Source organism: Heterocephalus glaber, unplaced genomic scaffold (assembly GCF_053883595.1).
Source record: "Heterocephalus glaber isolate CG9 unplaced genomic scaffold, H.glaber_assembly_v1.0 deba00001523, whole genome shotgun sequence".
NCBI lineage: Eukaryota > Metazoa > Chordata > Mammalia > Rodentia > Bathyergidae > Heterocephalus > Heterocephalus glaber.
The window spans coordinates 1,689,516-1,702,674 of record NW_028258327.1 but is presented as its reverse complement, the minus strand read 5'-3'; the positions used below and the strand labels follow the sequence as shown (position 1 = coordinate 1,702,674).

Below are 13,159 nucleotides of genomic sequence, written 5' to 3'. Positions count from 1 at the left end.
TGCACTAAACTAAGATCGAAGTGGACTAAAGATCTAAATATTAAGTCAGAAACACTAAACTTGCTGGAAGATAAGTTAGGTGGAACTCTTGAAGACTTTGGCATAGGAAAAGACTTTATGAACAAAACCTCAGTAGCATAGGAACCAGCACAAAGAACCAACAACTGGGATCTCATCTTATTAAAAAGCTTCTGCACTGCAAGAGAAACCATGAACAGAGCTAAGAGACAACCTACAATGTGGGAAAAAAATTTCAGCAGCTGTACCTCAGACAAAGGACTACTATGTAGACTACATAAAGAACTTTAAAAAGTCAGACCCCCCCCCCAAATTCAAAGACCCAATTCAAAAATGGGTATCTGAAATGAACAGACATTTCTCAGACAAGTAAAAGCAGCAATTAAACATATGAAAAAATGTTCAACATCACTAGTCATTTGAGAAATGCAAATGAAAACAATACTGAGATTCCACCTCACCCCAGAAGGAGTGGCTGCTATCAAGAAATCAACCCATAACAAACGTCGGTGGTGTTGTTGGGAGAAAGGAACCTTTCTCCATTGTTGGTGGGAGTGCAGATTGGTGCAGCCACTGTGGAAATCAATATGGAGATACCTCAAAGAACTAGGACTAGAGGTCCCATTTCACCCAGCTATTTCTCTGCTGGGTGTCTTCCCAAAAGAATTAGAATCATACCACAGCGATGTATGTGCACCCATGTGTATAGTAGCACAGTTTGTAATAGCTAAAGCTTGGAAACAGCCCAAATGCCTATCAACTGGAAACTGGATAAAGAAGATGTGGTTTTTTTTGTAAAATGGAGTACTATACAGCCATAAAGAATGAGAAACTAGAGGCATTTATAGCTAAATGGATGCATATTGAGGCCATAGTGAAATAAATAGGACACACATGTGTAAATGCCGAATAGTTTCTCTAGTGTGAGAAACTGAAAGTGTACATAAGGGTTAAAATGAATAATTGATAATGTGAAATAGGAAGAAAAGGCCCAAAGGCGTAGGGGAAGTGGGAGGGGTAGGGGAAAGGAAAGAAGGGAAAGGAAAAATTACGAGAAAAGGAAAAAGTGGAACCAAAGTCTTTGTAAATATTGAACGGTGGAGAGGGTGGAGGGAGGACAGGGAATGGGGAAAAAATAACCAAGGTATATCATATAAAGGTACAAGTACCCAGTGATGAATGCAAATGTATTGTATTCCTAAAATGTACCCATAAGAATTTAAGGGGAAAAAAACAAAGTAGCACAAATCATGCTGCTGATTTTGTTTTTGTTTTAGTTTTAGTTTTCCTTGAGGTGGGGCTTTGATATATAGTTCAGGCAAGTCTTGAACTCACTATGTGCCCCAGGTCGGCCTCAAACCCACAGCAATCCTCCTGCCTCAATCTCCCTAGAGCAGGAATTACAGGTGTGCTCTGCCACGCTTGGCTAAATCATGCTTTTGATCAGTAACCAGCTGAGGGCCCAGGAATTTGTTTTTCTTGTGTCCGTATGGTGGTCTCTGTGGTCCACTGCCAGGACCATGGTCTCTGGCTGTGTCATGAGCAGGATGTCCCTGGGTGACCACATCGCTGTGGTAAGTTGCAGGAAGAAGACGTGAGTGGGCTGGGAGTTTTGTGGTGAAGGATCAGGGAGAATTTATCTGAGGGGCTGCTGTCACAAAAGACCACAAACTCACTGGTTTAAACAACAGAAGGAACCATGTCTCTTGCAGGAGCCCAAGCTGAGCCGACATCCTGAGAAACCAGAAATGAAGATGCAGATGGAAGAGAGAAAGTCGGCACAAGTGGATGAGAATTCCTCAGAGTGGATGAGGTCGTGGCGAAGCAGGTGGAATGGGAAAAGGTTAGCAGGAAGGTGAGTTGGATGAGAAGCAGCAGGGATGCTGAGGATGGCACATGTCCTCCAGCCTTCCAGGCACAAGCCTGCAGTGCGGTCAGGAGGGAAAGGGATTCCACAGGGGATTTGTGCACCTGGCCAAGGAGCTCCCCTGGGTGGACTCAGAGCAGGATTATGTGACCTGGAAGCACCCGGTCCAAGGATGGGAAGAGAGGACTGTGAGGGCCCGGCCCAGACCCCAGGGACTAGAATTTGGAGCTGCCCTCATTGTAGATGCCTGCCAGGTGAGTGTGAGTGTAGAAGGAATAACTTGGTGGGAGAAGGTGGAAACCGCACCTTCAGTTGTTCTGCTATAACTTAGGGAGGTGAAGGACAGGGGACTCCTGCCTCAGAACTAGTGAGATTTGTCTGTCCTTCACTCGATCTTAGCCGGAGGCCAAGAAGCGATCTCCTCCTGTCCTCCTCCACTTGCATTAGGTGAAAGTTTGCCCACAGCATCTCTCATGTATTTGGTAATCGCTCAGTTTTTCTCACCCTGTGTTAAAACTTGGGAGTTTAGATAACAGACTTTGTCACTTTCCCAAAGCTCTGAGAGGGAGAACACTAGCAGTTTGAACACCATGTGGCATTTACCCTGCAGTAGGGGTGTGGCAGCACAGAATGTGGTGGACAGGGCGGAGATGCTGTGCCCCCGGACAGGAGAGCAGCAGAGGAGGCCCTGAGCACGGTCCTGGTCCGGTTTCAGCAGAGCTCGCAGGTCGATGTCAGCAGGTGGGGGTCTGTGTGGACAGGCTGCTCTCTCAGGCAGCGACTGTTTACTCCTGGAGAAGGAGCCCATGGGTGACAAGACACATGTGCAGAAATGTCCTTATGATGATGGGAGGTTTGCAGGCACTTTGGTGCTGTCCTTGAGTGAGTGCAGTTCAGATCTGAGGTGCTGGGGCCTGAGCTGGGAACTGTGCAGACAGAGCCAGAGAAACTATCACCTCAGCATCCCCAGAGCTCTCAGGCAGGGAAACCAGCAAGCGGTGGGCAGTGACCATGGGCTCCTTGGACAGGGGAGCTGTTACTGGGTGGGACTGCATCGACATTTGTGTTGATTCTCCGTCTGGCTTCTCCCACAGCTGCAACACCTGTCTGAAGTTGGTAATGACTGTGACCTCTCAGAATATCATCACTTCCTGGGCTCAAGGTTGTCTGAAAGCCACTCACATTGCTCAAGTCCGAGGATGAAGGTGACCTCACCAGTGTTCCCTGACTGTGTTTCCGTCAGCTGCAGAAATGAAGAGGCAAGTTCAGTAAGACTTACATGTTGCCCTGATGTCCTTGGCTTTGTCCGATAAGAGCTTTTCAACTTCACTCTTCTCTCCACGCATGAAGATAAATTCAATACCACGTGTAGTCCTAGTAGTATAGTACTTGTTTTATCTTCAATTTTCAGATAAAATAGTGCAACAGTATTGAAAACAGTTTTTATATTTGAATTTGCAAACATAATGAACAATGTGTGACGGACATCCCAGTTTTCTGATGCTCCGATGATTGGTAAACAATGTTTGTTCTACTAAAACAAGAATCAGCTGATATCCCTATTGTGCTCCTCTTGTTGGCCTTATCAGATATAAAAGCTCTACTGAGCTCCAGAGCTTACATCTGCAGCAGTTCAGCTCATGCGGTGCGTTTGCTGCCCTGTGCTTAAACACTGCTGGTTACGCAGGGGATGCAGAGTTGGGCATGGCAGCCCTTAGAGGAGCTTCTCGTATTTGCACCAGGGTCACTAAGGACTGTCAGTACTGTTAGTGACAGCATCTCTCGTGGACAGTGCTGAGCCCACCCTGGAGAAAGGGAAGAGGACAGGGAGGGGGCATAGCCCTGGGCTCTCTGCCTCCCGAAGATTTAGGATGAAAGGACCCTGGGGAATATCTCCAGTGAGTGTCCTACAGGTGAGGGTTCACACACACTTCGCATGGCTCCCATCCCTGGTTTCCTTTCACAGATAACGGTTAGATTTAGCAACATCAGGAGAAGCTACTGAGACATGGACTGCAGAGCCTCAGTTCAAGATCCTGCTGAAAAAGTGAAGCAGGCAGGGGTCAGTGTGGGATAGGGGTCCGTGTCGGTATCAGGAGAGTGCATTGGTGGCCTTCAGTGGTGGTGATGACTCCTGGAAAGGCCTCTGTCCCCAGGAGTCCCGATGACAGCCCCAGATGCCAGATGACTAATCAAACCACTCCCTTCCTCTGACCTTACAGGAAGGTGAGTCCTTTGCCCACGCAGCCTGCCGAGAAACATGGCTGTAACTCCGGAAAGAAAGAAAACAGATCCCAGTGTAAGTGACAGTAGAAAAAGCAGTTGTGTATAAAATGAGCAGATGATGGATAGAGAAAAGGACTTTGGTACCGCCAAGGAGCTGGCTCGGGTGAATGTTGTGTGTTAGAAAAGGGTGTGTGGTACAGGTATGACCCATTAGGCACTAAATTTGTAGCTGAGGGTCTGAAGTCATCTGCACTGTTTATCCTCTACTTTTTCACCAATATACTTCCCTCATGGAGGCCCAGGATTTCTTCAGAATCTAAGATCATCTGAAAACCACTAGCATCCCATGGTGTAATTGGAGGATGGTGTGGGGTGAAGGTGGCCTCCTTCTCCGGTGTTGATCCAGTCCCCCGTCCTTCCCTTGGACATGGATGCTCTGTGGTCCAGGATCACACGTGTTGCCCCCGAATCAGGAAGTCTGACCACTAACCTGGAAAGTGTTGGCCATGCAAGCAGAGCATCTCTGCAGAAGGTGCAGGCTCACGATACCTAGGTGGGGATGGGTGCTGAGAAAGTACAGGTGCTGAAAAAGCCGCCCACCTCAGCCTTGGTGTCACTGGGCCCCATGGCACATGTGCACTGAGGCTTATCACCAACCAGGCCCCTGGCCATAACTTACCGTGTTGTGCTCATGGGATTCAGCCGGTCAGCAGCTCTCGGTTAGCTACCACGTGTCTATCAGTGGTGTCCAGTAACAGCTTCTGATGGGCCGTGTTTTGTTCCAGTCCCCAGTGAACTAAACGCAGACATACAAATACCATTCTGTTTACCTGTCTTCCCCAAACCGAAACTCCCAAGTATTCAAGGTTTGGTACTGAACTATTTTTAATCACGTTGACAGTTGGGAAAAGTTCTTGTGGGGCTAAGATGTAATCCAGAAATCACAATTTAGTGGCATTAAAAAAGACAACCACAAAAAGCAACCCAACCTAGAGGAGAAGGCTAAGTGGTAGTGACATCAAACTTAGCTATGGGAAAAGCCAACAGTTTTCCCACAGAGAGAGAAGTAGCCAACATAAAAAGGACATATCATAGCCGGGATAATATTTATGAATACAAAAAAATTAAACCCTTACTAATTTAGTAATGTCTCTGTGTCGTGTGATGCCCTTTGTTCTACACATTTCATGGGTTTAGAAATAATGGATGATGCGGGGCATTGTGGCACCCGGCTGTAATCCCAGCACTCGGGAGGCTGGCTGAGGCAGGAGGATCTCCATGAGTTTGAGGCTCGCTTGGGCTACGTAGCTAACCTGGAGGGGGTGAATATTCAGAGGAAAAAGTCCTGATAGTTTGACACGTTTACATTTCCTTAGCTTTACAGTTTGGATGTCAACAAAACCCCCAAGAACCGTTTTAATGATAAAGGACAAAGTCACTTCCAGACCACCCTAAAGAAACTGTAAACTGTTGGGAAACAATTTCTGTTTTGATGGTGTTAGACATGAGAAGTGTGAACTCTTTTGAGAAATATGCCTACTTTTGGGGGGAAAGTGGTTGTTGGGATGAGCCCGAGGGTGCACAGCCTTTGGGGGTGGTGGATGAGTGAGTGGGAGGTCCTCATATGACGGTGGGGACTTTCTGAAGCCCCTGGGGGGGGGGGGCTCGTGTATGAGCACAGCCCAGGCAGCTGGAAGGGAGGGGCTCCTTGGAATTCTGTGTCCTCCCCACCGTCCAATCCGCTGCCTTTAATTGTCAGCCGTTGCCAGGCACCCTGGGCCATAACTGCCTCATTCGTGTCTAGTCTGAGGCACGGGCAGTACCTTCTGCTCTGAACTCGGATTCTGGATACTTGTTTTTATGGTGAAATTCTCAAGTGTTGTGAGTTGTTGATCACCTTGTTCCCAACAGTGAGTTCATCAGTGTAGTTATTGTCCTCCTTCATTCCTGATCCAACCTGTTTGATTTCCTTTTTGTTGTTTTCTGAGACAGGATCTTGCTATGTAGTTCAGGCTGGATGTGAACTCACTACATAGTCCAGGCTACCCTCTAACTCACACCAATCCTCCTGCCTCAGCCTCCCAAGTGCTGGGATTACACACTCCCAAGTGTGCGTGTCACCGTGCCCAGCTTGATTTCCTTTGATTTTAACCCAGGTTGTGTTTGGATTTCTTCTCCACAGTCCTTGGATGTACATCTACTGCTACCGAGGTCACCATGGCAGTACCACTCAGCCCCAATCCAGGGGCTGAAGTGAATTTTGTGGAGTTTAAGGAGTATAAGTGCTCTTGGGAGGGAGAGAATGAACTGCAATTTGAAGACCGCAGATCAAGTTCTGTTAGACCTGAAGCAGCTCTCGGCTCCCTAGACACCAAAGTGCAGAAATGTGGTGAGTTGTGTAGGTTCACAGTGAGCAGGATGATAAATGGTTCTGTTTTCTCTCCACAAATGAAAAATAGTCTCCAAAAGTGATTCTTTTCTTCACTTTATCAAAATTAATTTACCTTCCCATATTTGTAGAAAGGTAGAAGTTGGTATCTTGCCCTTCATCTGGATGGAAAACAGGCTCAAAGCATTTACCAGTGTTTCCCAGTTCAGAGTGAGGAGTGGGGTGGGACCCAGGTAAAAATCCCAGTTACCGATTCCTGTTGAGGGCAGGGAATGGTGTGCTTTTCTCAAGAATGGGTCAGGCCATTTCGGTGAGGACCCTCTGTGTCCCCTCTCAGATCCTCCAGATGTGTAGCATTACTCTTGGCCTACTGTTCTGGGACCAGGAGCCTCGCCTTGCCCTGAAGCTTCTGTGGAGTCCCAAGTGGGCACGGCACCTGCTGGTTATGTCGGGGAAAGCTGGGGGCGACAGGTTTCAGAGGAGCTTGGGGGGGATTCTGCTCCTAACTGAACCTATGGCAGCCACCATTGTTGCCATGGAGACCAGGCACTTGAATGGCAATGGGGAAGACCTGCTTTGTGGGGCACAGGCTCTTCTTAGGTGTCCAGGACAGCCGTTCCTGTCATTCAGTGGAGGGTGTGTCTGGGACGGCAAAATGTGGTGCCCGTCTGTCTCTTCAAGAGCTGGTGGACTCGGGAGGGGCTGAGCAGCAGGCCCAGGTAGAACTCGGGGCCCTGAGCTCTGAGATGTGAGGCTGCAGGAGAGGAGGTGTGGAGGAGGCCAGCTGTGGTCCAGCCAGGGTCACGAGCAGGGCGCCACCCTCCCGCACCTGGCCCCATAGCAGAGCCCGTTGGCCTGTGCAGGAGGGGGCCTGTGGTGACTGAGGAGTCAGGGATGGCGCTTGGCCCAGTGCCATCACCAGAGGGACCATCACCCGCTCTGAGCCTGAAGTCCTCACACCGACCTAGTGTTCCTTCCAACAATCCATTGCTAGGGGTTTTTGGTGAGTTGAGGGGGACTCAAGAAAAAGTCAACCGTGTGAAGGAGTCTCCAGGTGAGTTTTGGGAAGAGGCCAACTGCATTTCACTCATGTCGTCCATCCATAGAATCAGATTGAATTGCAGGAAAAGATGTTGAGGGTGACAGAGGAGAAAGCCATCCCCAGGCCCTGTGGAGGACGTGTGTGGAGCGCGGTTGCCGGGGTGTCCCTGTGCTCTAATCCAGGAGTCTCCTCCTCGGTGCCTTCAGGCTCCTCCTGTTCTGTGGTCTCCACCAGTCCCCCATCACTGGGTTGCAGTGAGCTAGCTCTGAGTTAGTTGTAGTGACACTCTTACAACAGTGCCTGGCACAGGCACCCACTCACGGTGGGCCTTGCTATTCCACCTGAGCACCAGCTTTACAGTGTTGGGTATTTACTGTCCGCTCCTTACACTGTCTTGCCGCACATTGTATACACATTGCCAGGCAAGATTTTTTCTTTTGTCTTCGAGAACCATGTTCCTCACGGGAATCCCATCCCACGGAGTACTTACTGTACTCCAAGAATAGAGCTGGCACCGCTTCATGCCCAGCTAAGGGTGTGAGTTCAGAGGCTACAGGCCTGGCCATTCCAGTGGTCCTGGACACCCATTGAGACTTGGGGATGTGAGTTCTGACTCTGTCACACCGTCAGTCATTTGTCAGTATACTTGCCTGACAGCTTCCCTGTCCTTATCTCTAATGGAGACCATCAGACACTACCTGTTTGAGAGAGTAGGAAATCAAAATATGGTGATGGTGGTGCTGAGCCTGGTGCTGAGCTGTCCTTGTGATGGGCGTGGCCTGCTCCTCTGCAGGCGGTGCCCACAGCCGCGTGTCCAGCTGTCCACTGAGGCGGACACATCTCTTTTCTCAGGAGGTGTAAAGTACAAAGATGATGTGGAGTCTCTGCTTGGGGAGAAGCCGCAGCCCAAAGAGCAGCAGCTGTCTGCGGAGCTTCCCCTGACCGAGCAGCTCAGGTAAGGGGTGTGTGCAGGGCGGGCGGGGGGAAGGTGTGTGAGTCCCTGAAGAGGGCAGCTCAGGTATGAGAAACAAGAGCTGTGTGTGCCAGGGAGGGCAGAAGCCTCATAGCCACAGGCTCCACGGTTATATGTCGGGAAGAAACAGGTGGTAGCTGTTGGACTGGGACTGTTCAGAAGACCCTCATTTGCACTTTTTAAAAATACATTGAGCTCAATTTCACATGATATAAAACTAAGCCACCAGTGATTTAGCTCAGTGTTTCCGCCGCCTACCCCACAAGCGCAAGGACCCAAGTTTGATCCCCAGTACCAAAAAAACCCAGTAAAACTAAGCAAATGAAAGTAAATAACGATGTGGCGGTTGTTGAGGTCGCAGCCTGTGGTGTGGTGCAGTCCCTCCCTCATCCCTCTTCCTCCCGGTCACCTGCTGAGGGGTGAAGGCACGTCCTCCAGAAGAATCTGTCTTCCTGAGCCTGCAGAGCTCTGGTCTTCCATTTTTCTCCAGCTACCCCAGCTGTATCCGGACACGTATCTGTGTCGGGTGTGCGTCCCAGCTCTGCCCAGGGCCCTGTGTCTCTATTGACCCAGACACTTACATGGCCAAATGTGGAAGTGACAGGACATCTTTAGGCAGGAGACCCAGGACACCTGTCTTTGATTACACAAGAGGAGATGAGGGCAGTGTCAGGCATCCTACAGGAGCACTTGGTGATGCAGGAGAGCTCTTTAATTTGTCTTCTTTTTTTCCTTTGCCACAGGGAACTGTCCAGACACATGCCTGAGTTCTGCTTGAGGGGCCTTGGGGATCTTGTCACAAAACCTCTCTCAGTGCCTCTGTAAACCCCATGCACCTTTCTGTGGGTTCACGTTGGTGCTTCTCTCCCTCCTAGGGTGTCCACGTTGCTCATTCGAGAGCAGAAACAGGAGCTCTCTGAGTTAACCAGGAAGCTGAAAGAAGGGAGAGCAGTGTCATTGCTGGTGAAGGAGTCTGTGGAGGTCCACCTCAGTCGAGGTCACCCTGACAACGAGCACAGCTGGCGACAGGGACTGGCTGCAGGGTGCAGGCTGGCAGAGCAGCTCGTCCACATGCTCAACCTAGGTAAGGAGGCCTCAGGCCCTAATTTTGCTGAGCTGTAATTACGGGTCACTACAGTCACAGGGTGACTTGTTTGATGAGCTGTCCTGGTGCCCGTGTCCTTTAGAGCTGTGGCAAATTCAGGATTGCCCCTGTGGGAACACGGGATGAATACACAGCGTGGAGGTCACAGCATCCCAGTGTGCTTTGTCCCTGATGGAACCTGGCCTCTGTCTTGAGGCGGCAGCATCCCATCTCATTTTAAAGCCATGAAGGGGAATGTGGCAGGAGGCAGCTCGTCAGAATAAATATCGTTCTGGACTAAGAAAATTTCCCAAGCTCCAGCCTGACGGCTTTCTGTACTCAGTGTGTGACTGATCACTTCATCTTTCCTGAATTCCTGTCTCCTGATGTACAGAAAAGGGATTGCATAGTCTTGTTCACTGTCTTATGCAGGAAGAGAGTTGTCAAAATGCACTTAGGAAAGAGAACGACCCTCTTGCCCCTTGGGGTTGGTTTAGGCCCTCGATCCAGTAGCACCCGGGAGACTTCAGCACCTCCCTTGGAGAGAATTTCCCCATCCCGACACAGCCAGCCTGCTGCATTTCCTTCCCTGTGAGCGAGGAGCCACAGTGATAGTTACTAGTAACAAGACCGCAGTGTCTGTCAGGTTTACTCTGTCAGGCCCTCTCCAGTGTCATGCAGAACGGTTCGCTGCCCTAAAAGTCCACTGTGTCCACCCAAGTATCCATCCCTCCCTCCCCCAGATCCCCGAAGACCCAGTCTCTGAGTATCATCCCTGATGTGGTTTGCAAAGATTTCCTCCCGGTGTGTGGCTCACCTTTGAGCGGTCTCAGCAGTGTCTTTCTTCATAGAGCAGAGGTCAGATTTGTCACAGTCCAACTTACTCCTTCTTTTCTTTTGTGGACTGCCCTCTTGTTCTGGCTAAGAGATGCCCTGAGGCAGTTGACAGAGATTTTCTTCTTTGTTGTCTTTTCTCTTCTGAAAAATGTTTTTAATCTTGTATCTATAATCCATTCTGATGTAATTTTTGGGAAACTGGAAGGTCTTTGTCTAGAGTTGGTTTTGTATGGCCAGTGCCTGCCTGTCAGGGACCAGGATATATGAAGAATTATTGGGGCCAAATTGTATGACTTATGCCCCACAGTCCCAAGGCCGATGTAACCTGCCTTGGGAAACAGAAAAGCATCCAGAAAGCTGTATGGAGAATGCTCGTAATCTCCCTACTCCTGTGGGAAGATAGCATCTGCCGAGGACAGTGTAAAGAATGGTAGTTCCATATTAACTTGGGCAGGCATCGGAGTATAGAGAAGAGCCTGTTCCCTTTCACACACTCCCCTTGTAAAAGTGTAACCTGTTCCCTATTATTCAAATGTCATTTCAACCATTACTGTTCCACGACCTCCTCTGCCTGTGCTTCTCGCTGGCTAATAAAAGCCAGTCAACCATGGAGACTGTCAAGTCTGTCCACTAGAGGCTGTCTCTTCCAGGTCCCCTTGCATCTTGGATATTTCTTTGTTTCTCCTTTTTCCCCGTTGTCCCCCCTCACGGGTGTCCAGGGGTCTGATCAGCCCTCGGCACCTGTCCGCTTGTTCCAGCAGCTCTCATTAAAGACTCTCTTTTCTCTGTGATTGGCCCCGGCTCCTTGGTGAGCGCTGTTGGTGAGGCCTGGTTCTGGGCTCTGTTCTCGGTGCTCATCCATGCCTGTCCTCCCAGCACCGCCCTGCCAGAGCTTTCACTTTGATTTCTGTCAGTATTGTGTTTGCTCTTTTGGTCTTTCGACTCCAAATAAACTTGAGAATCTATCTGATGTCTTCAAAATTGTTGGATGGTTTTATATTGCAATTGGTTAGAATTGGTAGATGGAGTCATTTTGACAGTTGTGGGCTTTCTTCATGTATGTGGATTATGTCTGCATTTGTGTAGCTGATCAAGTCACTTCCTTATACATGTTTTGCTAGGTTCATGCATTAGAATTTTATTTATTTTATTAATAGAAATGGTAATGTGTTTTCACTTCAAATTCCATGTGTTTGTTCCTGGTGCAGATGACAGAGCAGTTGATCTGTGTATTACCCATGTATCCTGAACTCTTGCTATGAAGGTTTTTTATACCCAGGAAGTTTTTGTTGGTGCTATCTCGTGATTTTTAAAAATACTAGTGATGCTATTTTCAGTGGTAGGGAATCCTCTTACCTTTGAGTTCTAGCCCTAGCCAAGTGGTTTTTGCTTGTTTGGTTGATTGTTTTTTAATTTAAGCTATTTCGTTCCCTTACCTCTTTTCGTTTGGTGTTTGCATATTTCTGTTGATACTTTTTTGAGGTGATGCATCCTTTCTGAGCCATCTCTAGTCTACGGTGAGCCTGACAAAGGCCTTCTGCATTTCTGTTCAGGTTGTTAGTATCATTTCCTTTCAGTCTTCTCTCTCTGCTTCTCTGTCCATTGGGTATCTTTCCAGTCAGACCTGTGGCCATGTTCTTCATGCTGCGGTGTTAAATTCCTCTTCTGGTAACTCAGAAGGTCTGGATGGTCTGCCAGCAAAAATTGTCCTCTGTTTCCCAGTCTCTTCAAGTCACAGTGGTTTCTGCCCTTTTGCTGGGGAGTGCGGAGGCTGCTGACCCTGAGGAGGCCGGGGCAGCAGTTCATGCAGGCCATCTTTGTAACTTTTGGTAGCTCTCTCTGTAAAGAAAGGTATTTGGAATTTATACTCATGGCATATTCTTTACCATTATCTTGTAGGATACTTCTATTTTTATGTATTAAATCTGAGCCTTTTATGTGAAAAAAAAAACACAGTGGCCCCTTGTCCACGAACTTAATTCTTTCCACAATTCTGCTCACAGGCCAAACCGGTCACTAACCAAATCAAATTCAGTTGTTAGGTTCGATGTTGACTTTGTGGGAAAATTTGATTTGGGTCACGACCAGATTTCGATTCATTCAGTTTGTGACCAGAATCATGGAATGAATTAAGTTAGTGAATCTAGGTACCACTGTTTCTTCGAAGCCACCTGCATGCAGCTGGGTGACATGAGTGGAGGCTGATCCAGTGTTCAGGGAGGATTTGTGTTTCTCTTCTATAGTTCAGCTGTGTTTTTCGTGTGTTCTAGCTGTAGTTGCTGCAGACAAAATTCTCCTGTGAGCTATTTATTTCTGTCTGCTCCACTGTCCTGCATTCTGTCTTTATTTTTCACGTTTTGTTGTTTTGAGGCAGGGTCTCACTATGTAGCCCAGGCTGGCCTTGAGCTCCCAGCCATCCTCCTGCCTCAGCCTCCCGAGTGCTGGGATCACAGGTGTACTCCACCATGCCTGGCCATTCATGTCCTCTTGATAGTTCTGCTAAAAGCCTACACCTGCAGTTCTTCCGTTTGGCTCCTCTGCTCTGACACGAGAGCCCTGCTGGTGGGTGGGCAGCTGTGCAAGGAGAAGAAGCACAACACAAGCCTGTGATGCAGTCTCTGGTTCTCGTGAGCCTGAGCCCAGGACTTGTCACCTTCCCAGGGGTGTTTCGGTGTCCCTGCCCGCTCTGTTCACTGTGCCCAGTGCCCTGAATTGCCCTCTGG

At 48.7% G+C, this 13,159-nt stretch overlaps 1 protein-coding gene across 13 annotated transcripts in view; it reads left to right on the top strand.

Moving 5' to 3' along the window:
• Positions 1–13,159, top strand: part of LOC106008750 (uncharacterized) — a 94,661-nt gene that overhangs the window by 3,900 nt on the left and 77,602 nt on the right. For 10 of the 13 annotated variants that reach the window (XR_015441503.1, XR_015441502.1, XR_015441501.1 and 7 more), the window contains exons 2-7: positions 1,731–1,873; positions 2,980–3,144; positions 4,108–4,184; positions 6,294–6,500; positions 8,395–8,497; positions 9,391–9,599. Coding sequence is in view for 1 of the 13 variants with exons in the window: in XM_087187911.1 (XP_087044037.1) it covers positions 3,137–3,144; positions 4,108–4,184; positions 6,294–6,500; positions 8,395–8,497; positions 9,391–9,599 (604 nt within the window). In the remaining 12 variants the exon portion in view is untranslated. Of the gene's footprint in view, positions 1–1,730; positions 1,874–2,979; positions 3,149–4,107; positions 4,185–4,205; positions 6,022–6,293; positions 6,501–8,394; positions 8,498–9,390; positions 9,600–13,159 lie in introns of those variants that run through there. The other 3 variants (XR_015441493.1, XR_015441495.1, XR_015441496.1) reach the window with 3 other exon arrangements.